The 26,069-nt window shown below is 38.7% G+C and overlaps 1 protein-coding gene and 1 pseudogene across 2 annotated transcripts in view; one reads left to right on the top strand and one right to left on the bottom strand.

Annotated features, from left to right (window-relative positions):
* Window positions 1-23,539, bottom strand: part of KIFBP (kinesin family binding protein) — a 29,201-nt gene extending 5,662 nt beyond the window's left edge. The window contains exons 1-6 of the mRNA XM_081158599.1: window positions 23,037-23,539; window positions 16,140-16,238; window positions 14,768-14,847; window positions 14,276-14,459; window positions 9,732-9,816; window positions 236-351 (exon numbers count right to left, since the gene is read on the bottom strand). Coding sequence (XP_081014725.1) covers window positions 236-351; window positions 9,732-9,816; window positions 14,276-14,459; window positions 14,768-14,847; window positions 16,140-16,238; window positions 23,037-23,453 — 981 coding nt within the window. The 5' untranslated portion in view covers window positions 23,454-23,539. The remainder of the gene's footprint in view (window positions 1-235; window positions 352-9,731; window positions 9,817-14,275; window positions 14,460-14,767; window positions 14,848-16,139; window positions 16,239-23,036) is intronic.
* LOC308567311 (small ribosomal subunit protein uS2-like) overlaps window positions 1-26,069 on the top strand; it is a 558,798-nt pseudogene that overhangs the window by 393,345 nt on the left and 139,384 nt on the right. The gene's annotated exons all lie outside the window — the stretch shown is intronic.

A 26,069-nucleotide genomic window follows, 5' to 3' on the forward strand; every position in this document is an offset into this window, starting at 1 on the left:
ATCAGGGAATTATATTCTATCCAAAGGAAAGTCTTCAAGGAAGAAGTGGTATTTGAGATGGGCCTTAAATGGTAAGATTTTAAAAGACAGATGGAGTAAGAAATATTTATGAGAGCTTGCTGCAAGTCTTGCATAATAAGCATGCAGTAAGCCCAATAAGCATAAACCCCCATTTTAAGCTTTTACTTACGTCTTGTTCAATTAAGGAAGAAAAGGCAACTTTTGGTTGCATTACCTGCATTGACTGTTGGGCATTCTGCATGAGAGTCAAACAGTACTTGATCCAGCATCTGGCGATTTCCCCCTTTCTTTGATGATAAAGCTCTGGCACATCTCCTTCAGCTTCAGTAGCTAAAATTGCAAACATGATTTGTCTACATTAATGGTCATAATTATAATGTTCATTGTGTACTGCATTCTTTTTATATTACTTTTTCCTGATTATAAAAGTAACAGATCCTCACTGAAGCACAGGAAAAACACCCTACTCCGAATCCCTACCACCCAGAGGCATTCAACTGATATTATTTTTGCATATTTCTTTCTAGTTTTTTCTTATGTATTATCTTTAGGAGAAAACTAAGGTCATGATATATATTCAGTTTTAATTATAGCTTTTTCTTCCTATATTATATCACTAACACTTAATCCATATCATTAGCAACTTTTTAACATTTTTAAGTATAGCATTATATACAATTACATGTATGTTCCATACTTTATCTAACCATTCTTCTAATACTGGACATTTGTTGTTTCCAATTCTTCAATTACAACTTTAAACAGGAAGATTTCCCTGCATAAATCTGTCTGGTTTTTGGATTATTTCCTTAGGACAGATTCTTAGAAGTAGAATTTACTGGGTGAGAGATTATATCATTTTAAATGTTCTTGATAAATACTGCCAAATTATTTTCAACAAATACTCTCACCAACAATATGTCAGGCTACTCAGTGAAAGCATTTTGAAAACACTGGACACTGTCATTTTTTTTTAGCTTCGTATTTTGAAGAATCAAAACAAAATTATTTCTTACTGGTGGTTTAGTTTTTAATTTGGGGGGGACAAGCACCTCAGATTTCAACCAGTCTACAATTAATTCAATGTAATAAATTAAGGGAGGAAAAAAAAGTACAGTGGACCCTTGAACAACATGGGTTTGAACTGCACGGGTCCACTGATATGTGGAGTTCTTTCAGTAAATATATTGGAAAACTTTGAAAGTTTGCGACAATTTGAAAAAACTCACAGACAAACCACATACCTAGAAATATCGAAAAAATTAAGAAAAAGGTATGTCATGAATACATAAAACATGTAGATATTAGTCTATTTGATCATGTACTACCATAAAATATACATAAATCGATTATAAAAAGTTAAAATTTATCAAACCTTATGCACAAACACAGACCATACAGTTGCCATTCAGTTGAGAGAAATGTAAACAAACGTACAAATGCAATATTGTCTAACTGTAAATTATGCTTTAAACCGTAAGTTAACTGTAATACATACTGTACTACTGTAATAATTTCATAGCCACATCCTGTTGTTACCGTGGTGAGCTCAAGCATTGCGGGTATCTGCTTAAGATGCTGTGTGCTAATCATCTCTGAGCAGTTCGTCTCCCCAGTAAACTGCATATTGCAGTAAAAAATGATCTCTCATGGTTTTCGTGTATTTTTTGTTGTATTTAGTGCAACACTATAAGCCTTGAATAACACCATGGGACCCACACAAAGTACCTCTAATGATGCTGCAAGTGCTCCCAAGAAGCAAAGTCATGACATCACAAGAAAAAGTTGAACTGCTTGATATGTACTGTAGATTGAGTTCTGCAATGGCCTGCCACTTCAAAATAAATTAATCCAGCATATGGACCAGTGTAAAAACAGAAAAGGAAATTTGAAAAGCTGTCTCTGTAACTACACCGGCAGGCAGGGAAACAAACTTTCTGCGAAATACCTTTTTATTTGATATTGAAAATGCAGCTTTTCTGTGGGTGCAGAATTGCTTAAGAAAGGCATACTATAGATTTGAGGCATACCGAATATGATCTGAGAAGAAGCAAAGTCATTATATGACAATTTAAAGCAAAAGGAAGGTGAAGGATCTAAAGCTGGAGAATTTAATGCCAGCAATGAATGATTTGATACTTTTAGAAAGAGGTTTGGCTTTAAAATGTCAACGTAACAGAGAAGCAGCTTCTGTCGACCAAGAGGCAGCAGCCAAGTTCCCAGATGCCACTAAGAAAATCACTGAGGAGAAAGGATATCTGCCTGAGCAGGTTTTTAATGTAGATGAAAGTGCCCCATTTCGGGGGAGAGCTACAAAGGACACTTATTAATGAGGAAGGGAGGACGGCCTAACTGTTCTGTGCCAGTGCAGTCGGTGTGTGATCAGGAATGCCCTTACCTACAATGCTGCCAACTCTGAGCCTTGAAGGAAAAGGCTAAATACCAGCTTTCAGTCTTTTGGTTGTACAGTAAGAAAGCCTGGCCACCCAGACCCCATGAATTCAACACCTAAGTGATCCACTTGCTCCCAAACACGTCTCTAATTCAGCCTCTAGATCAGGGAATCACAAAGACCTTTAAGGATCATTACACATGGCACTCTATGGAAAGGATGGCCATGCTATGGAAGTGGACCCCGACAAAGTCTAGAAGGATTACACCACTGAAGATGCCATCGCTGTTATAGAAAAAGCCATCAAGCCCAAAACAATAAATTCCTGCTGGGAAAAGTGTGTCTGGATGACGTGCATGACTTCACAGGATTTGCGACAGAGCCAATCATGGAAATCATAAGACGCTGTGGATATTGAAAAAAAGGGGGGGTAAGAATCTCGGAGAAATTCATGAGCTAACAGCACACCGGAAGACGACACAATGAGTGCACCCGAACCCGTGCCAGGTGAGGAGGCTGATGCAGAAGCAGCAGAGCCAGAAAACACTCACATTCATCAGCCTGGCAGAGTTCTGATAATTCAAGACTGCTTTCGGGTTATTTTATGACAAGAGCCCTTCTATGATACAGGCACATTAAAGCAAATGGGGAAGAATTGATACTGTATAGAAACATTTTTAGAGACCTGAAAAGGCAGAAAAGTCAGACAAATTAAATGTATTTCCATAGAGAGTGCCTGCCTTGTGCCTCCCCACCCACCTCTTCTGCCTCTGCCGCCTCTGCCACCAGAGACAGCAAGACCAGCCCCCTCCCCTCCCCTTTCCCCTCAGCCTGCTCAGCGTGAAGACAACTAGAATGAAGACTTTCATGATGACCCACTTCGACGTAGTGAAAAGTAAATCACCACCATGCCATTCAGCTAAGGAGCATATCTGTTGTGTATGTGTAAGTGTCTTCATGTGAAAATCTAGTAACCGTCTGAGACATTTTTGTATTCTTTGTGTAAGGACATCACGTGCAAGAGCAGTATGAAGTGGAGAGCCTGCCTTACACAGGCACAAGGTGAGTGATTTTCAGTGTAAAATTAGAACTGTTTTCATTTTCTTACTGTTTCATAACTTTGCTTTCAAAGAATTACATTAGCATACAGGATGCCTCTATCTCTCGAAATTGGAGAAACTAGGTATCACCTTATCATAGGTAAGTGGTTTTTCAAAAATCGAAATGTTTTCAATACTGTATTATGACTATGACTGTAATACTATATGCCGTGAAAATTTTATAACAATTCATTCATTAGTGTATAGGTTAGACTACAGTGAAGCAATCGGTATTATTGCTTTCTTATCGATTCACAAATCATACCTGTAAATACGAATTTCTTTTTCATATTCATTTTTATTATCTAATGTAATACTTATAACACAGTGTTTTGTATCATATAAGATAATATTCATGTAGGTACTGACAGGATTAACCTTGTAAACTTATAGTACTGATTAATACAATACTATAAATACATTCTCTTCCTTATGATCTTAATATTTTCTTTTTTCTTTATTGTAAGAATACAGTATAAAATACACATAAATATGTGTTAATCAACTGTTATCAGTAAGACTTTGGATCAACAGTAGGCTAGTAGTAGTTAAGTTTTGGGGGAGCCAGAAGTTATATGCTATTTTTCTGTGTGGGGAGTGAGAGCCTCTGACTTCTGCGTTGTTCAAGGGTCACCTGTATTTAAAATCATAATGTACATTCCTCTAATTCTTCATAGCCTCTGTATTGTTCTGATCACAATGATAAAGAAAATTGTGACCTTATTACAAAACTTGTTACATAATCAAATACACATTTTTAAATTGAGATGACATATACCATTATACTAGTTTCAGGTGTTTGACATATTCAAGTATTTGTGTATATCGTGAAATGGTCACAGTAAGTCTAGTTAATGTGTTACCACACATAGTTACTTTTTATTTCTTGTGATGAGAACTTTCAAGACCTACTCTCTTAGCAAACTGCAAATATGCAATACAGTATTATTAACTATAGTCATCGTTCTGCACATTACATCCCCTTAACTTATGTATTTTATGACTGGAAGTTTGTACCTTTTGACCCCCTTCACACATTTCATCCACCCCTGCCTCTAGCAACTAACAATCTGTTCTCTGTATCTACGAGTTCAGCTTTTTTTTAAAGATTCCACATATAAGTGAGATCATACAGTATTTCTCTTTCTCTGACTTATTTCACTTACCATAATGCCTTCAAGGTCCACCTATATTGTCACAAATAAAGAATTCCCTTTTTTTTTTTTTTTTTTTTTAACCATTATAATAACTAAGATATTTTTGCCCTGGCTGGGGTGGCTCAGTTGGTTGGAGCATTGTCCTACATACCAAAAGGTTGCAGGTTCAATTCCCAGTTAGGGCACACACCCAGGTTGTGGGTTCAGTCCCTGGTAGGGGCACGTATGAAAGGCAACCAATCAATGTTCTCTCTCACATCAGTGTCTCTCTCTCTCTCCCCACCTCCCCTTCCACTCCCTCTAAAAATCAATGGGCATATCCTCAAGTGAGAATTAAAAAAAAAAAAAAAATTTTTTTCACTTTCCAAGAAATAATTTTCACCCTATTAAGAATGCATACCTTACTGTTTCTCTTAAGATATTGCCTAGCCCCCCCTACTCCTCCCCCAAAAAAGAAAAAAGAAACAGTAAGAGAAAATAGGCTACTTAAAAAAATGAGAAAAATGCAGGGGCTTTTTGTACTTGATTATATCATATCATTTTTTAAAATAACATACCATGCAATTCTGATTAATGACAATTTCAGAAAAAGTGAAGATACGGATTTTGTAAAAAAGATTCACATTACATTCTTTCCGTTTTTGTGCAACTGTTTGTTATCTTTTTGCTACAGTTCAATAATAATTAAGGTGGTAAGCCCCCCTCCTCCCCCCCCCAAAAAAGAATGCATGCCTTCGGTATTTCAAGCATCTTATTAGAAACGAATGCCTATTATCATGATCAGAGACTTGTTCCCAAACTTAATACTGTGAGTTTACTTTTTTTTTTTTTAATCCTCACCTGAGGACATTTTCATTGATTTTTAGAGTGAGGGGAAGGGGAGGAGAGAAGGAGAGAGAGGGGAAAGGGGAAGAGAGAAAGAGAGCAAGAAACATTGATCGGTTGCCTCCCATACGCAACCTAGGCATGTGCCCTGTCCAGGAATCAAACCCGAGTCCTTGTGGTGTACGAGATGACACTCCTACCAACTGAGCCACACCAGCCAGGGCCTCTGAGTTTAATTTTATCTGAGCCTTATTTCCAAACCTCCCCAAGTTTTGCAGAGTGCCCCCCACACCCCACCACTCCAAAGAGCAGCTTTTTTGCCCAGCCAGGCACAGCTCAGCAGTTGAGCATCGACCTAGGATCCAGGAGGTTGTGGTTTGATCCCCAGTCAGGGCACATGCCCGGGTGGCGGCCCGATCCCCAGTGGGGGGCGGGGGGGTGCAGGAGGCAGCCGATCAGTGACTCTCTCATCGTTGATGTTTCTATCTCTCTCTCCCTCTCCTTTCCTCTCTCTGAAATCAAAGATAAAAATTTTTTAAAAAGCTTAAAATATTTTTTTTAAAAAACAAAGAACAGCTTTTTCATCTCCAGCCAGTGGAAGAGGTTAGAGAAGGATGAGGTAGGGAAGGGTCAGATTAGTGGTCTTTTGGCTCAAGCAGTGGAGTTCTGGGCTTGGAACCATCCTGCACTCATTTGAATGCCAGCTCTGCCCCTCACTATCTGTGTGACACTGGGCAATTGGAGCTTCTGTGCTTCAGTTTCCCTATCTGTATATATAGTGTGACAGTGACTGTCTGATAGTGTTGCTATGAGGGTTTAATGAGATGATAACCACAAAGAACTTCAGACAGGATCTGGTACATGTAAGTGCTCAACACCATTATTAATCAAACAGGACTAATAAGAGGATCACTCATACAGGTTTTTAGAATACCTACTTTAATTAAAATGAGTTTTATATTTCATGTCTATATATGGATCCTTACAAGGTAGTTGAAAGCAGTTTTCTCTAATTGTTTAAACATTTGCTTTTATCACCTTCCCTATGCTGTGGTCTATGTTAATAAAGAAATAGTGCTAAACAAGCAAAGGTTAGCATAGCTCCTAACCAATTTGTCATAAATTCCAATTTAGTGGATTCCAAATTGAAATGGATTTCTCATGAATTAAAAGTAGTCCTAAGTGGAAAGAGTTCCCCCAAAATAATGTTCAAAATGATAGCAGTGGTTTAATGAAAGGTCAGTTATTTCATTTTGCAATATGAGTCCTATGTCCAGTTTTACCAAAATATTGTTACATTTGTGGAAGGAGTTGCCATTTGCAAGGAAAAAATTGCTTACAATTTTTTCAGTTTAAATTACTTTGGTTTTCACTAGTATTTTTTAAAAATCCTTTTTAACGAAATAACAGTATAGTTATTAATCCCCATACTTTCCTGTGTAGTTTGCTTTTTTCCAACAAGGATGTGCCACCAACAACTGCTAACGCCCAGTACAACAGTGGCGCTGCCCAGTTCTATAGGAAGAGAATCAGCGCTCTTCCCAAGCAACACAGAAGCACGGCACTGATGTAAGTCACCAGTGGACTAGATTGTCTCCTTCAGATGAACATTTGTTTCAGTAGAAAAAGAGGTTTTTATCCCAAACACTAAAACTTTCTACCTGAATTCTCTTACAAGGAAACCGTTGATTCTCACTGTTCATGTAGTTATGTTCTATAAAGTCGCTGTGAACAACAAATTAGCAAATGCTGAAACATTGCTCCTATGGGAAATACAGGGTTAGGTTCCTATGAGCTTCTGGCACATTTTTGTCAACTAATCAATATATAACCTTATTATGCACGTGTTTATTTAAAGACACCTGTTTTAATATACATTAACATTAACTCATTAACACTGAATTCATGGCCAACAGCACTATAAACTCCTGCCTGATCGCACACTATGTTTTCTCCATAAAGCACATCACAGCCTTCATGTGCTCAAGAACACTACACAGCATTTCAGCACTACACTTGGGGGCCATTATAAACAACGAATCACCAACAAAAAGCACAAAAATGTCTCAACAGACCACAAAAAGGACACTTGTTTTACAGTATGAGAGCTGAAACAAGAAGGCGAGCATAGCCTTCTTCAACCTCAGCTGGGGAATGTGCACCTTGGGGGATTCAAATTCTTTGCTATTCTGCACATGTCTGCAAATGATCACAAAAGCACCTAGAGTACTGATGTGGGGGTTACAAGTAAATTATAGCAAGTAGGTGAACTCCCAAATATGAAATCCACAAATAATGAAGACTGACTGTACTTTGGAACCTGCACTTAGATATGAAGTCCTTGATCTTTCCTTTTCAGAAATGGCATAAGAATCTGGGTTCTTGAATTCCTTAAGGACTGAAAGCAGAAGTTACTGGATTGGTACCTTACTAAAACGTGCTCAGGGACCTGTGTAAGCATGTTACAGATTTTATAATAATGAAAAGTATTTTTTTAATTGAGGTATTATTGGCATACAGTATTATACTACCTTCAGTACAATGTGATTGGATATTTGCATATTGCAAAATGATCACAAGTCCTGTTAACATCCATCACCACACAGTCACAAAATTTTTTTTCTTGTGATGAGGACTTTTAAGATTTACTCTCTTAGCAACATTCAAATATGCTATACATACTATACATTACAACCCCATGACTTAATTATTTTATAACTGGAAGTCTGTACCTTCCTCTAAAAAAGATTTCCTTCTAAATAATATTCTATTGTATATATACATTACATTTTCAATAGATGATGGACACTTAGGTTGCTTCCAATCTTGGCTATTGTAAATAATGCTGCAGTGAACACGGAGGTGCAGACATCTTTTTGGTTACTATTTTCCTTTTCTTTGGATATATACCCAGAAATGGAATCGCTGGCTCATGAGGTAGCTCTATTTTTATTTTTTGAGGAACCTTCCTACTGTTTTCCACGGTGTCTGCACCAATTAATACTCCCACCAAAAGTGCACAAGGGTTCCCTTTCTCCACATCCTCACCAACATTTATTTCTTGACTTTTTTATACTAGCCAATCTAACAAGTGTGAGGTGATGTCTCATTGTGGCCTTGATTTTATCAAATATAAATGTTAACTGTGATTTTTAAGACTAAATAAAGCACTATAATTAAAAAACTAGATATTCAGACACATCACTTATGTTTTCCAACCAAAAATGTCTATTTTTGTCCCTTTTCTGTGGTTTTGCTTTCCATGGTTTCAGTTCCCCAAGATCAACAATGGTCTGGAAATATGAATGATTTCTGGAATTTTCCTTTAATAAGTTTTAAACTTCATGCCATTCTGAGTAGTAAGATGACATCTCACACTGTCCTGCTCCATCCCTTTGTCCAGGGTATCCACGCTGTGTATACGCTACCTGCTGTTAGTCACTTAGTAGTCATCTAGAGCCACTGCTGCAGTATCACAGTGCTTGTGTTCAAGTAACCCTTATTTTACCTAATAATGGCCCCAAAGCACAAGAGTAATTTAAGCTTTATAGTAGATATGTATACACAAGCTAAAACATAGTATATATAGGGTTTAATACTAACCACAGTTTCAGGCATTCACTGTGGGTCTTGGAATGTATCCCCTGCAGGTAAAGGGGGACTATTGTAATCTGAGTCTTTGCTTAAGAAAATATCAAAACATCAATTGATGAAAATTCTACGAAATGACTGGCCTGTGTTTTTCAAAAATGTCTATATGATGAAAGAGAAGTTAAGGAACGTTTCAGAATTAAAAAGACTAAAGAGGTGTGACAACTAAATGCACTATGCAATCTTGAACTGGATATTCTGGTACTAGAAAATAATTACTATAAAGAACATCACGAGGACAATTAATGAAATAGAACTATGCATTATAGATAAAAGAATTGTATCATTTCCTTTTCTATGATTACATAAGAAAACATTCTTGGGAAATACACATTGAAGTATTACAGGGTAAAGGAGCCCAATGTATGCAATCTTCTCTCAAATAGTTCAAAAAGAAAAATAAAATGCAACTGCAAATGAGGCAAATATTTAAAATAGGTGAATTTATAAGGTCATATGGTAGGCAGTTTTTTGTTTTGTTCTTGAATTTTCTAAAGTTTAAAATCACTTAAAAGAAAGTTTTAAAAATCTCTCTCTCTCTCTCTCTATATATATATATAATAAAACATGCACACATAAACTTACTGTCTTCTGTGGTTGGGTTCTTTCCAGTTTGACCAAAAATAACGTTAGCAGCTGATAAACAGTGCCTCGCCTCCATAAAGCATAGCTGTTAAGGAAATAAACAAGAGTAAATGCAACTGTCCCACAACCTTATTTGCAATTGATATTGCATAAAGTCTCTTGATATGGGAAAAGCTATTAAAATCAGGTAGAAACCACAGAGGAGAGGAGACCCTGTATAGTTGCCGAACATTAAGAACATATATAAAACATTTTATGGTATCAGGTTAAAAAGCTACCTCAATCTGGCCCAGCCTGCCAGTGCCAAAAAAGCATCTGGCAAGGAGGATGCAATAGGAAGTGGGCTCCCAGAACTGGCTGGGGGGGGGGGGGGAGGTCAGCTCTGTGTGCACTCACACACCTGAGGCCCTGGGCTAGATGAGGTAGCTGGCTCTGTGCACAGTGACGTCTGTCCGTGAGGCCTGGCCTGTAGCCAGCACAGGTGTCACCTCCTCCTGCCAGCACTGACATTGTGATGTTAACCTGCCAAAAGACCTTTTTAAAAAGCTATTAACGCTCTCTTTTAAGGATTCCTGGTTCTGCCCAGCTGGCATGGCTCAGTGGTTGAGCATCGACCTATGATCCAGGAGATAGCGATTTGATTCCCAGTCAGGGCACAAGCCCCAGGCTGGGGGCTCGATCTCCAGTAGGGGTGAGCAGGAGGCAGCTGATCAATGACTCATTATTGATGTTTCTATCTCTCCCTCTCTCTCAAATCAATAAAGACATATTAAAGAAAAGATTCTTGGTTCTAGGGTGTGGGGGAACGACACTGCCTCGTCTATGGTAGAAATTACAGTGCCACCTGGCTTGGCAAGAGAAAGTGATGTCTAACCACACTGACCCCCAGAATCATGGGGCCCTGCTGGGACGAAATCTGGAGCTAAGGCTGAAGCTCTGTGCTGAGAGCTCCCAGAAGCTGAGCCAACAACATGAGCAAGGGCTCAAACTCTCGGGAAGGCAGGAAGTCCAGGTCAGCCTGGCGGGGAACACGCCAGAGATACTCAGGCCAGGGGCCAAGTGAGACCTGAGGACAGCCAAGGGGCCTCTGAGATGTGGATACAGCTGAGGGGAAGACAAACCAGCACCAAAGAGAGCTTAGGATGCAAGGTGCTGGGGACTCTCATACACTGTTGATAGGAGTGCCGATAGACCAAGCCTTTGGAAAACACCTGGGCCTTATCCAGTCCACGCATACTCTATGACCCTGCAATTCTAATCATCATTGTGCCGAGAGAAACCCTCCCACCATGTGGGCCCCAGAATGTTAATCACAACTTTGGGCTATCTGCAGTTTTTGCTTTTATGAACAAACACCTATGGACATGAGTGGATTAGAAAATATACAGTCATACAATGAAACACTATCTAGCCATGAAAATAAGCTGTATCTTCATGAGTCCCATAAACACAATGTTGAATGAATAAAGCAAATCACAATATTTAACCAAAAAACAGCTACCTCAAAGAAGTACAATGCCCCCAACTCTTAGTAATCCAAAGTGGCTGGGAGACAGCTGCTGACTGAGAGTTGGCCCTCCCCAGGTAATCGGTAAAGGACACAACAGTAGCTGTCATCAGAGGCTCAAAGCAACTCAGGCAGCCTTTAGGTTCCGCCCCAAGAGCCAAAGTCCCATGCATGATAACTCAGGCCATTTACATTCTGTCAGAGGACTTAAAGATTTTTTTTCAGGTTCACAGATCCCTTTTATATCCTACCATTCAAAGTCAAAAAGAATACATTTTGATAGGAAAAGATTCCTGTCTTCTAAAATCTTTACAATTTATAATGAGGCTTCCCACCAAGTTTTGAAGTCAACGAACTTCCACGGATAAACTTCACAAAACTGCTTCACCAACACAATTGATGACTTCATAATTCAAATCTGGGCACAGTCAACTTCTCAGACACTTGGAGAAGATCTTAATGTAAGCACTTGGCATTTATTGTGTAAGTCACAGGACCACTCAGCAGCAGTACAAAGTTCAAGTCCAACTTTTAGTTGGAAGCCACCCTCATAAATATAATGTCTACTTCATGTTACACATACCTAATTTTGCTAAGAAGACTGTTAATGGTTAGCTGTGATTTTAAAATCTCAGCATTAAATGTAGCCCTCCTGTATGGCAAATTCAGGAGCCATCTTGAGAATATCTGGGGACCACGTGTAATATTATCCCAGCAACGTCTACAAATTAAAGTGCTGGTGTTAAACCTCAAAAAAACCCAAGTTACAGTTTACATAAAGAGGTTTTTTTTTTAAATATATCGTTATTGATTTCAGAGGAAAGGAGAGAGAGAAACATCAATGACCAGAGTCACTGATCGGCTGCCTCCTGCATGCCCCCGACTGGGGATCAAGCCCGCAACCCAGGCATGTGCCCTGACCGGGAACTGAACTGTTATCTCCTGGATCTTAAGTCGATGCTCAACGGCTGAGCCACGCAGGCCGGGCTACATAAACAGCTTTCATCGTCCCTCCACAATCCCTTAGCCATCATTATCACTTCAGCTTTCTCCAGACCGGTTCCCTGTGAGCAACCACCACTAGAACAGTGAGTGCCTTGCCTTGTGCCCTCTAGGTGGCTGGTAAATGTAGGACTTTAGCACCTGCCAGGTAGGACATCACCAAGTAGCAAAACCTCATCACCGAAACCCGATGAAGATGAGAGTGATATAAATGACAACTGTTTTTCAAAAAACGTGGTTCAAATCTCTCTTTTTGAAATACAACTTAGCTAGCTGTAACAAAAACTTATAAACCATCTTGGTAAAAAAAATAAAAGCACAGGGTAGGGGAGGTACTTATGAAAATTACTACATGCTCCACATAAGCAATGTTTAACAACTTTAAATTTTAAATTACACTTTAATATCTAGATAGCTAAGTATTATCAATATCAACATTGTTGTAGGTGTTAATTAAAATCACTGAATATTTTAAAGCTGCTAAACAAAACAAATAAGGGGGCCCCAGAAGCTAAAAAAATGGTGTCACAATCAGAGGCACAAGATAACACTTTTTGATGATGGCCACAATAAAATGGATGCATGAGTTAGACCCAACTGAATGCTCTGATATATGCAGTAGCATTACTTATACGCTTGATCTTAGACCAAAGTCCAGAAGCGATGCTGCAGTCACCACAGCCCTTTCTCTCTTGCTTATAGCTTTTCTGAATGAAATTCTGTGGGACAATACTTTAAATATAGGGTACATTTAAAGAACCAGCACTAACAAAATCTTAGAAGGGATAAAGGCCCAGTAAGGATACAGCAGCAGGCAACCAGAGAGATCTAAGATGGAACTCTGATAAGCAAAAAATTACCAAAACTTCAGAGAGGCTTGTGAATCAGAAATATAAATAAAAGTAATTTCTATTGCTGAGATAGCTGATTGAGAATGAACAAAAAATCTAGCTGAGAAAAGTGGCTTAAAAGTGTTTTAGCTTTAAAAACTCTTAAGGACTAGAGGAACAAATAAGTCAAGACTTGAGTATAACAACATGATTCTGAATAATTTTGAAACAACTAAAAAGCCCAAAATTGTGCCTCCAGAGAAGTATATCATAAATATCTGGAACCCTGCAACTGAGCAGAGATATATCCAACATAGAAAAATTATTATAAAGGAATTAATTCTAAAGAATAACTGAAATGAATCACATGCTTTTATCAAAGCCCACATTTAACAGTCAACTTCCTCAGACAAATTCTCATAGCTACCAGAATACCACTGCCTAAAGATAAAGTTATATCTACAAAATAAAATCTGCAATTTAAGGTAACATCTCACTAAAATGAATTGAGATAGCATGCTTATAACAAAAGAGAATTGGTCTTAGGTAAATGTAATTTTAGGGGCTAGAAACGTGTAAGACAATGATAAAACTCAGTATTTTAAGATTTAATAGGTTAATGTAACAAAAGCTACAAAACTTTAATACACTGCATTTTTCTGTCTAGTTTACCTCATAAAAGATATGTTTTTTTTTCAAGGTTAAATTACGGTAAATTCTTATTGTTATTGTTGTTGTTGAGATAATCAGAGTAAGGGCTACTGGTTGGCTATTTTGTATGTCATTTTCCGGTCAAAACCATCACAAGGCCCATGGCATTCTGGCTGGATGCCAGTTGTGTGGATATGCTTTTTTTTAATTGCTGACTCTATTACAGATGTCCCTAAGCTACTTATTTTTTTTAAATATATCTTTATTTATTTATTTAAAATATATCTTTATTGATTTCAGAGAGAGGAAAGGAGAGGGAGAGAGAGAGAGACAGAAACATCAATGATGAGAGAGTCATTGATCAAACCTGCAACCTGGGCATGTGCCCTGACTGGGAATCAAACCCCGATCGCCTGGATCCTAGGTTGATGCTCAACCGCTGAGCCACGCCTGGCCGGGCAGCTACTTATTTTTAAAAGATGGTATTTTCAAGGTACTATTTGGTCTATATTTCATGTATCGGTAACTTTGTTAGATAACTTCAAGAACCTTACCTTATTGATGTAAAATTGTGACAAGGTAGCAGCATTAATAGCCCACTCTATAGGATGGTAGGCATTGTGCTCAAGCTGGCGCTTTAGGGTGCTGTGGCAATAATGAGCAGCCTTCTCAAACACTTCCTTATGCTGGTAGACTTGAGCCAGGTAATATAGGTTATGAGTATAAACCTTCTCAAATCTATGAAGAAGAAAAAACAATATTTGCATAAAGGTTTACAATTTATACAGAACTTTCATATATATGTATCTTGATCCTCTCACTAACCCTTTGAATTGGGTGTGGCTAATTTGACAAATAAGGAAACTGATCTTTAGATTTGAACAGGGTCACATATCTAGTAAGTGGCAAATGAAGGTTTTAATCCGTATCGGAATCCATATTCTAGAACTTTTACGAGTGCCTTGAAAGAGAAAACATGCTTTTTAAAAACAATCATCTCTACTATGTGGAAATACGTGTGAGGGCTGATTTTTATACCTACTCACCTTTTTGATCTCTCTTGTTCAGTAAGTTTCTCTTCTTCCGGAAGAAAATGCTCAGTAGGGTCAAGAGGAGGACTCCCAATCTACAATCAAAGAAAAACAAAACTCTAAATTTTACTGTAAACACCAAGCGCCCTCTTCTGGGGGAACTGGAGAAATCAATTTGAAAGCCCAATATACTTCATTTTTTACTAGTTCACTTTCATGTAACCCAAGAAGTAATTTTGTTAACCATAAAATCTAAGAAATAAAAGGAGATTTCCCACAAACTCACACTAGACAAAATTTTAATGACTGTTTCAGGTGAACTTCAAATACACTAAAACCAACAAACAAACGTGCTTTTAGAGAATAATTTTTTTAGGTATTTCAAGCCTTTTTCTTTTTTCTTTTTATCTTTATTGTCGAAAGTATTACAAATGTCCCTTTTATCCCCCCATTGACCCCCTCCACCCTGCCCCTGTACACAGAGTGGCCTGGCTGGTGTGATTCAGTTGGCTGGGCATCATCCCATGCAACAAAAAGGTCGCTGGTTCGATTCCCGGTCAGGGCACATGCCTGGGTTTTGGTCTCGATCCCCAGTAGGGGGCGTGCAGGAGGCAGGCAATCGATGTTTCTCTCTCCCCCTCTCTCCCTCCTCTCTCTCTAAAATCAATAAAAAACATATTTAAAAAACAAAACAAAAAAACATGTTAGTGGCCTATAAGCACATATTCTAAATGTACATTCTAAAATTCCTTGTGTAATTAACATGTTGATTTGCTCCTCCAGGGGCAGCTAGTTATAGGTAGAGACCATACTTTATTCACATTTGATTCTCTAGCATATCTGCATAGTACCTGGAACATAGTAAAAACAATGTCTAGTGAATTAAACTGACAAAGCAAGCAGGAGTGCTCAGTCTGTGCATTCTGCTTACAGCACATTCCTCCTATCTGCTTTCATAATTCTGACCCTACACCGTTCTTAAAGGAACACCACGAACTTGTGTTTTACACTGTGTCCAACTACTAAGTGAGGCTGCAGAGTCTAGTGGTTAAAAGCATGGGTTCTGGAGTCAAATCGTGAGGGTTGGCATCCCAGCTTCACCACTTACTAGTGTGTGGAAACAAATCACTTAATCTCTTGTGCTGTTTCCTCATCTCTAAAATAAGAATAATAAAAGTATCTACCTCATAAATTGTCATGAGGATTAAATGAGTTAAAATTTGTAAATCGCTTTAAGTGTTGGCAAGTACAGCTATTAGATGACCACCTAGAGGGGTCCCTAAGTATACTAAAGAGTCATAAACTAATATTATGAGTAAGGAATTCTTAACATCAGTTCTTGACTAGTTTCAATCAAATCTTAAAATTTATCTCACATGCAACATACCTCTTTCATGTACTGAAGATACAGTGCTTCTGATGAGTCTAGGTAACTTTGTGCTGTTTCAATTTCTTCTCTTTCAGACCACAAGATACCCAGATTGTTCTGGAAAATAAAGAAAAGAGAAATAATAACTATAAATCTCCTAATTACAGTAACTTAGTTTCAAAGTCAATATTTACCTATCAAACAGTACTGGAGTCTGATCAACAATGAATTATTCATATAATAATATGTCCTTACATAGTGGTAAACAGCTGCTGATGGATCCCTAACGATCCCTGCCTCCTGGTATTCACGACCCTGTATAATCTCTTCCCCTTAAGTATGGGCTGGATTTACTGACTTCCTTTTGACAAACAGAATATGGCAAAAGTGATAGGAAGGTCTCTTCCAAGATTAGGTTACAGAACACTGTGGTTCCATTTGAGGTGCTCCTTCTCCAGTTCTCTCTCAGGGAAGTCAACTGCCATGTGGTGAGCCACCCTGTGCATAGACTCGCATGGCAAGGAACTGAGGGAGGTCAACTGAAACCCTCAGACCAACAGCCTGCAAGGAACTGAATCCTGCCAACAATCCCATGAAAGAGCTTGGAAGATCCTCCCTGAGTTGAGCCTTCAAGTGCAGCCCCAACATGCCAACAATTTGATGAGAGACCTTGAGCTAGAGGCAACCAGCTAAGCCATGCCTAGATTCCTGATATAATAAAAGTTTGTTTTTTCAAGATCCTAAATTTGGGGGTAAATTTTTATGTAGCAACAGATAATACACATCGAGACAAAGATGAGCCAGAAACATGTTTTCAAATATCTACAATCTCCAGAGAACTCTTAACAGTTATTGTTTGGGCAGGGAACAGGATAAGGAAACAAAGAGTTTTTAATGCAGATGCTTAACCTGCGGTCCACAGACCCACAAGGTACCCATGAGTAGAATTCAGAGTCTACAAACATGGATGGGAAAAACATTTCGATTTACTTTCATTATGTCCTACTAAAATTTAGCATTTCTTTTAATTATGAATGCAGCAAACAAAATGCAACAGTGGCTCAGTGGTTAAAACATCAGCCTGCACAGGGCTGAGGCTTCAGTTCCCAGTCATGGGCACGTACCTGGATGCAGGTTCAACCCCGAGTCCCGGTTGGGTACATGCAGGAGGCAACTAATCGATACGTCTCTCTCACATCGTATTTTTTTTCTTCTCTCGCTCTCTCTTATCGTATTTCTCTCTGTCTCTCTCACATTGTATTTCTCTCTGTCGTGTCTCTCTCGCATTGCATTTCTCCCCCCCCCTTTTATCATCTCTAAAAATCAATGGAAAAAATATCCTCAGGTGAAGATTAACAAAAGAAAGGGGAAAAAAGCAACAATATTATAGTACCTGAGATTTTGTGACCTAAAGAAGTGAAAAAAATCTTCATATTAAAATTTGCTGGTATCTCAAAATACTTATATTCATCACTACTTTAAAATTATGAACATTATTAGAGATTGTTGTTTAATATGTTAATAAAGCAGCACATAATACTATATCATACATTTGTTTTAAAAAAATATTTTGAGCCCTGGCCGGATTGCTCAGCTGCTTGGTTTGATTCCTGGTCAGGGCACATACCTAGGTTATGGGTTTGATTCCCAGGTGGGGTGCATAACGATTGATGTTTCTCTCTCACATTAATGTTTCTCTCTTTCTCCCTTCCTCTCTCTAAAATCAATGACAACATATCCTCAGGTGAGAATTAAAAATACATATAGATTTTTATAACTTCTGCATTACTGGTTCCTTTAACAATCCTTTACATTTTACTTTATACATTTAAAATTATTGTTTCATGCAATACAGGCTTTGCTAGACTGCAAGGGAATATGGCAACAAAAATTCTTAGAAACCCTAAGAGCTTAATGGTGACTTGAGCATTCCCTGCAACAAAGGCCTCTGATCTTCCAGCTTCACATAAAATATCTATTCTGTAATTGTTTAAAGTTACTTGATCGGTCCTCAGTGCCTATGACTGTAGATCACTGTGATAACGTACTGAGATTGGGCAGTTTTCTCCTCTGTATTACTTATGAGGTCCTTTGTAGGACCTGGGGATGCTTGAAGGGCTCTGGCCTACTACTAACTCACAAATTATTTTGCCCACCCAGCCTCAAATATAATCTCCCTTAATATTCATTTCCTGATCTTAGAAATAGACCCACAAGTCACCTTTTCTCACTCCCTAGTTCAACTTATTTTTCCTTGAGATACTCCATTTGGCCATGACACCAGTAAGCCCAACCCTAGCATACTGTACCTAGCCTAAGCAGTCTAGAGATTTACCTAGTACCAGGAACTGGTTAGCCACAATTGCTTTATTTTGATGGGATGGTGATGCATTTAGCATGCTAGATCCAGGGTAGGCTGTGCCACAGAAAGCAATATTGGTGCGTGATGAATCTTAAACCAAGTAGGAACCCTACAGTGTGTCTACAAATAACTAAAGTCTTTCTTTTGAACCATAACCTATTGAAGTCTTGAAGGTAACGACCATGCAAGGGATCTAAAATTGATTTGATTTTTAACTCCACAGAGATAACTGCTATTAACATTCTACATGAAGTTTTTAAAATATAATATAAACCCTACAATATACCAGAAAGTATTGTATTATTCACAGAGTATCATCAAGTTCTTGCCCTCAGGATACCAGAAAACATAGGGAAAAAAGTTAAATATAAAATAAAAACAGCTAAAAAAGTACTACTATCTGGTGAATTCTACCAAACATGTAAGGAAGAAATAATACCAACTCTACACAAATCTTCTAGAAAAGTGAAGAGGAAAGAAAACTTCCCATCTCATACTAAATCAAAGACATAACAAGAAAACTACAGACTGATATCCTTCATGAACATAGATACATGATCATCTCAGATGCAGCAAAGAAATGATGCTGAATGAAATTAGTCAGACCAAATGTAGAGTATGCACCCTATGATTTCATTAGGAAATTCTAGGAAATGTGGAAGAGGGCAAGGAGAAGGGGGAGAGAATAAAGGAGGGAGGGATTACAAAGGAGTTCAAGAAAACGTTTAGTCTTAGTGGTGACAGATATTCATTACCTTCACTGCAGTTATTGTTCCAAGTTGTATACTTTATATATGTGCACTTTATTGTAGGTCAAATTGACCTCAATAAACCATAAACACACACAAAAGGTACTCCTTAGACATACAGTGTATCCTGGCAGTGGGGAGAATAATCTACTAATTTGTTAGGAAATTTTACTAAAGTGAAGTAGCTGCATTTCACTCAAGATGATAATGCGAGTATATATTGCTGACAGCAAAAATTAGGAGAAAAATCATTCCTAAGGTTCCAAGAACCAGTAAAGATAGGAGGGGACAGTCTTTTTTGATAGTCTAATGTAGGTCCAGGTTCTGTATATCTATAATTTTCCAGGAAGAAGACTCCAGATTTCAACAAAGCTGTCAAAATACCGTTAACTCTCACAAACTGATACTTTCAAACTTTTCCCTATACACACACACACACAAACACACACACACAGTCTTTTACCAAAACAGAATAATTCTACATAATTCCAAGCATGCCTTATAGTCATCCTTCTCCCTCTTAAGGTTGATATTTTTGCCGGACAGGCGTAGCTCAGCAGTTGAGCATCAACCTATAATCCAGGAAATCAAGGTTTGATTCCCAGTCAGGGCACATGCCCAGGCTGTGGGCTTGGTCCCCAATAGGTGGCGTGCAGGAGGCAGCCGATCATTGACTCTCATCATCGATGTTTCTCTCTCCCTTCCTGTCTCTGAAATCAATAAAGATATTTTTTTAATTGACATTTTTGGTTAACAAATATAAATCATTATTTTTAATGGCTGCATACTGTTCTGTATCAGTGATTTTCAACCTTCTTCATTTCATAACACACATAAACTAATTAAATACTAAAATTCTGCAGCACACTAAAAAATATTCTATTTTTTGCCAGTTCTTAAAAAAAAAAATGTATAATTTTGATTCATTCACACCAGATGGCTACTGTTGTGTTGGCTGTTGTCATTTTTTTATTTGACAATCTAAGGGAAAAGAGGTCAGTGCTCCTGACTACACAGTCAGATATGTTTTTAAAATTCTTGTTTTTTAAAATTCTTGCGGCACACAGGTTGGAAATCCCTGTTCTATATGAAACTTAACCATATATCTACTGATACTTTATTCTTTTTTTAGGTTAACAATGCCATGATGAACATCCATGTTAACATACCTTTGCATACCAGTCCCAATATTATTTTAGAATACTGATGTGGAATTCTTAAGTCAGTCTTGACTCAAGAGTTTTGATACCTACTGATCTCCAGAAAAATTTTATGAATTTATATTTCCACTAGCAATAATGCAAATGGCAAGTATTCATTTCCTCACAGTCTCTCCAACAATGAATATAATCAATATCTTTAATAATCTCTCTCAATCTATACAATTTTCCTGTTTCATTCTTTTAGTTTGCTTTATTATTAGTGAGGTCAACTCTCTCATCATGTATAGCAAATATTAAATGTAATAAAATGCTAGGGTGTGGTAATGCCATTGGAGTAAACAGGTCAACTAAACAGTAGAGTTCAGAAACAGTCTAGCACAAATAGAACCTAAATCACTACCGCTATACTGTTATGGTAACTGGTAGGTTAGTTTTAGTGCATTACTTTTCTCTTCAGGGTTTTATATTCACTTTTCTTTATTCTTTCAGATAAATGTATTCACTTTGTTAAGTTCCAAGAAAAAAACCTATTTTGATTTCAGCAGGAATTGCATCAGAGCTATAAATGAGTATCAGGATAATGATACTATTATGTTTAATTTTGCCACCCAGAAACACGATATATCACTCCTTTTAAGATTACCAGTTCTATTACCCAACACTGCTATTGTGAATGCAATTTCTAAAACTAATACTTTTAACAAATTATCGCTTATATACAGGGATACTATTGATATTATATATTTACCTTATATCTGCCTGCTTTATCAAAGTGATAATTCTAATAATTTCTCAGTTGATGACTTCAGGTTTTATAGGTATACAAGGATCACATATGCGAATGATTTTTATGTTTATAAATTATTTCATTTTTTCAAAATAACTCTTACTTGCTTTCTATATTATTACAATGGCCAGAACTTCTAATCAAGGCTTTATTCCTGATTTAGTGAGGATACCTCTAATCATTCACCCTTCAGAAAAGGTTGGCTGTATTTCATTGAAGGTATCACAATTTGTAAGACACAATTATTTTATGTATTAAAAAGAAAACACTGCCAAGTAAATTATAACACAAAATCAATCAGCAATAAATGCACAGACTTCAGAGATATTAAAATATGAAAGAACGTGCATATTAAAATTAATAGAATACACTAAATAGTGGCAATTTTATACTGCATTAAGGAAAGTTTTCAGTTTTGAGATATTGAAGTAATTTTTTAAAAGTTTATTAAGATCTTGCCCGGCCGGGCAGGGCTCAGCGGCTGAGTGTCAACCTAGGATCCAGGCGATCGGGGTTCGATTCCTGGTCAGGGCACATGCCCGGGGTTGCGGGCTCAATCAATGACTCTCATCATTGATGTTTCTATCTCTCTTTCTCCCTCTCCCTTCCTCTCTCTGAAATCAATAAAGATATATTTAAAAAAAAAAAAAAGTTTATTAAGATCTTAAGCAGCCATGTGATTAAAATTTCAAATAATTGAGGTTTTGTTTGAATTCAATATCTTATAGATTTCATTAAATCATTCATCTACTTAAAAAATTTTTAGAATGGCCTGCAAGGTAGCAGGTGCTTAGGTTATATAGAGTGAGCAAAAATAAATAAAGTTCCTGTTATTAGGTAGCTTTTAACTTTATCGGGCCATGATTATAAAATATGACCTATACAATTTCCTTTTTAATTTTGAGGTTTTGAGGCCTACTTACCATAACATCAATTTTGGTAAATGTTCCCTGAATCGCATATATCAGGAACTGGACTACGGGAGGTAGGGGTTTGTAAGCTTAAGCAGAGTACCTGGCACACATAAGGAGTTCATACATATATTTGTATTTTAAAGTGTTATGTCCCCGATGAGAATGTCAGATTTTTTAGTAAACCAAGTACCATATAAACGGGAAAAAATAAGGAATATAAGAATTAAAAGGTAGGAGGCAGAGATCAATTCGGAACAAAAAGATCCAAATAAAGTTACTAAAAGTATGAGGTCAGTCTTGAGATGGATTTTAAAGAATGGGCAGGAATTCCCTGAATAGCAAACGCATGAATATAGCAAAGACAGAAACAGAAGATTCTAGATATTTTGTTTTAAATTAAGAACGTACTCCGGTCAGTCTTTGTAATTTCCTTGAGACCTTAAAGTAAGATTAAAATTACTCTGTATTTTTTCTTAATAGAATTAACAGGATTAGGACTGGTGGAGAGGAGTTGGAAAAGGCATTTACGATTATAGGAGGGTCTCGAGAGACCACGACTAAACGAAGCAGCAGGTGACGTTGATATGCGGCCCCGCCGGGACGGCTCAGCGGTTGAGCCTCGAATGGAACTGGTTGAGATCCCAGTTCCATTCGGGTCAGGGCACACGCCCGGGTTGCGGGCTCCATCTCCAGCAGGGACGTGCAGGAGGCAACACTCTCTCATCACTGATGTTTCTCTCTCTGAAATCAATAAAAATCTATTTTAAAAAAAGAAATGAGCGATGAGGATGGAGAGAGAGTTTGGAAGCCCCTTATCCCAAAGCTTCAAAAACGTGGGACAAATCGTGCCTTATAGCATCTGCCTTTGGCCTCGGCAAGGGTCGGGGCCCCTCCCCAGCCCCTCGCCTCCGGGGGCAGCAGCGGGCAGGGCTCCGCTCACCTGCGCCTGGATGTAGAGCGAGACGCAGTCCTGCGACAGCCGGTACTTGCGCACCAGCCTCAGGCATTTCACCAGGTGCTCCTCCCCCGCCGACAGCTCCTCGGTGTCGATGTGGTTCAGCCCCAGATAGAACTCAATAACCGCCAGCCTCACGGCGCCCTGGGCGACGGGCCCCTCCACCTCCCGCAGCGCAGCCGGGGCGCAGTCCCCCGCGCCCGAGCCGTCCTCGGCCTGAAGCCGCTCATCCTCGTCCTCAGGCGCGGGGCCCAGGAGCGCTCTGACCTCTTCCAGCAGAACTCGGGCGCCGTATTTGGACTTGTACGGTTCCTTCTCGGGGTTTTTATGCAGTTCTACCCGCGACAGAGCCAGCGCGGCCTGGAATTTCTCACGAATCTCGGCCCAAGCGGCATTCGCCATAGCGGCCTCCGCACTTCAGGTTTTCTCAATGTTTCCAATCGGGGCTCCCGCCTTCCTTCTGCTTTGCGACACTTCACTTACGGCCCCCGATAAGCCCGGCACTGCGTAACTGTAACCAATGAAGTCCGCCAAGGGACCGCAATACGCTCGGCAGTAACCAATGGGAAGGCATAGTGATTACCGTAGCAACCGTTGTCATGGAAATGAAGCTGCCAACGAGGGTGGCCCCCGCCTCCAGCCTCGCCCTCTGTAATGGTGAATTCATCTCTAGTTTGACCCGGTGAAGTTATATCTATATAAAACTACTGGCTGACTTTAATATGACATATGGAAATATTGTAGACAAACATCTCTACTAACTACTTTTGTTAATTTAAGCTGAAAGGCATAATTCTTTTGGCATTGGTGTTTAACTCAGCCCATCACGATAAAAATGTAGAAAGGATCCGATTATTATTAATATATAGTCTAATGAGTGAAAGCTATGAATGTAAAAAGCACTCCGTGATTAACAAATATTTTCACTTCCACCTAAAGTACAGGTTTGTAGGGATGTGCACAACTTCCCTAAGTCACGCGAGTTAAATCCCAGAGCTGCCATAAGCCACCTTAAGCACCATTTATTCCGTCACGTACCTTCGTAAATTAGCAAGTCAAACAGGGCCCGCGCGGAGGGGCCGGGGAGAGCGGAGGTTTTAACTACCACCCGCTGGCCACGTAAAGTGCTTTGAAATGTACAAAGGAGCACGGATTTTGGAAGCTCCCCTCTGCTAATCGACAAGTTAACTTTTCTAAGCTGCCAGTGTCTCATAGTAAAACGTAAGTGATATTTTACTTATCTCTATAGGCTTATTCTAAGGAATAAATGAAATTAAATGTCTGTCCTTTAAAAATGTTAGTGTTCCTCAGGATTCCTTCCTACTTTTTGTTCCAGAGATCTTATGCATTTCTAGGGTTTCCATTACATGTGCTGCTCACTTCCAAAACTTGGCCTCCAGGCCACCAATGGTTTTGAAGGAAGGGGTGACAAGATCTGACTTAAAGAATTATTTAGAAAACTGAAGGGGGAACAAGGGAAGAAGCAGGGAGATTGGTAAGGAAACTACTGTAATAAACATAATAGATGCTCAGAATATATCTGTTCATGAATAGGAAAGTGATTGACACAGTTAATGATGGCAGCTAATTACTTATCATGAGCTAGATAAAATTCTTTTTTAAAAGATATGTTTTTATTGATTTTTAGAGAGAGAGGGAGAGGGATAGAGAGATAGAAATATCAATGACAGAGAAACATCATCCATCGGCTGCCTCCTGCATGCCCCCTACTGGGGACCTAGCCCAGAACCCAGGCATGTGTCCCAGGAATCTAAGGGGTGGCTCTTGGTGCCTGGGGCAATGCTCAACCACTGAGCCACACTGGCCAGGCAATAACATTCTGTGTATTAAAATCATCTAATCGTTAGAGCAACTCTGTGAAATACTATTATTATTCCCATTCTGTAGATTAGGAATTGTGGTCCAGAGAAATAAATAATTTACCAAAAGTCATACGTAGGTAGGTTTGCTCCAGAGCACACTTTTTTTAAAAATAAGTTTTTATTGATCTCAGAGAGAGGAAGGGAGAGGGAGATTGAAACATCCATGAGAGTAATCAATAGGCCAAAACCTGGGTATGTGCCCTGACCCTGAATCGAACTGTGACCTCCTGGTTCATAGGTCGCTGCTCAACCACTGAGCCACACCAGCCAGGCTGGAGCACACACTTTTAATCATTACACTATACTGTCTAGTAGTAGGAGCTCAATAAATAAACCACCAGGGCACATGGTGCTGACCTCTAAAGATCTAGCTGGCTGAGCAGCCAGATGAAAACTAAAACAGAGATTCTTGAAAAATCCTCACACAGACACACACCTAATAAAGACATCAGACTAGGAAACGTGAGATGGAAGAGTTCTAGCTGATATTTGGGGAACATATTTCCTCTCTTGGCTTTCTTATTTATATCAGTATTTTGAGGGTTGAGCATTCCCTGTGAGATGTTATAAAGCAGTCCCTGTGAAACTTGTCCAATGAGTGGTATAGAGCACAGGTCAGTGCAGTGACCTGAGATCTAGCTCATGGAAGATAGTAGAAGAGACAGAAAAGTATAAGGCATGTTGTGATGAAAGGGAGTTAACATGTTTGGTCAGAGCACAGCTAATGCCTATCAATTATGTTCATTCCAGTAAAAAAAAAAAACTAATAAGAGCACTAATTTCTTTGTCTTTTACACCAGGGAGCCAACTTAATGGAAAATTCATTAAGAGCAGGGTGATTATCATCTGTAGTATATAATATTGATCTGAAAGTGCCAGAAAATGCAATTGGACATTCTGTTGAACAAAATAAGAGGTAGCCTGGCCAGTGTTGCTCAGTGGTTGAGAGTCAACCCATGAATCAGGAGGTCATGGTTTGATTTCCAGTCAGGGCACATGCCCAGGTTGCAGGCTCAATCCCCAGTAGGGGGCATGCAGGAGGCAGCTGATCAATGCTTCTTTCTCATCATTGATATTTCTAGCCCTCTCTCCCTCTTGCTTCCTCTCTCTGAAATCAATATATATATATATATAT

Source organism: Miniopterus schreibersii (assembly GCF_964146895.1).
Source record: "Miniopterus schreibersii genome assembly, chromosome: 14".
NCBI lineage: Eukaryota > Metazoa > Chordata > Mammalia > Chiroptera > Miniopteridae > Miniopterus > Miniopterus schreibersii.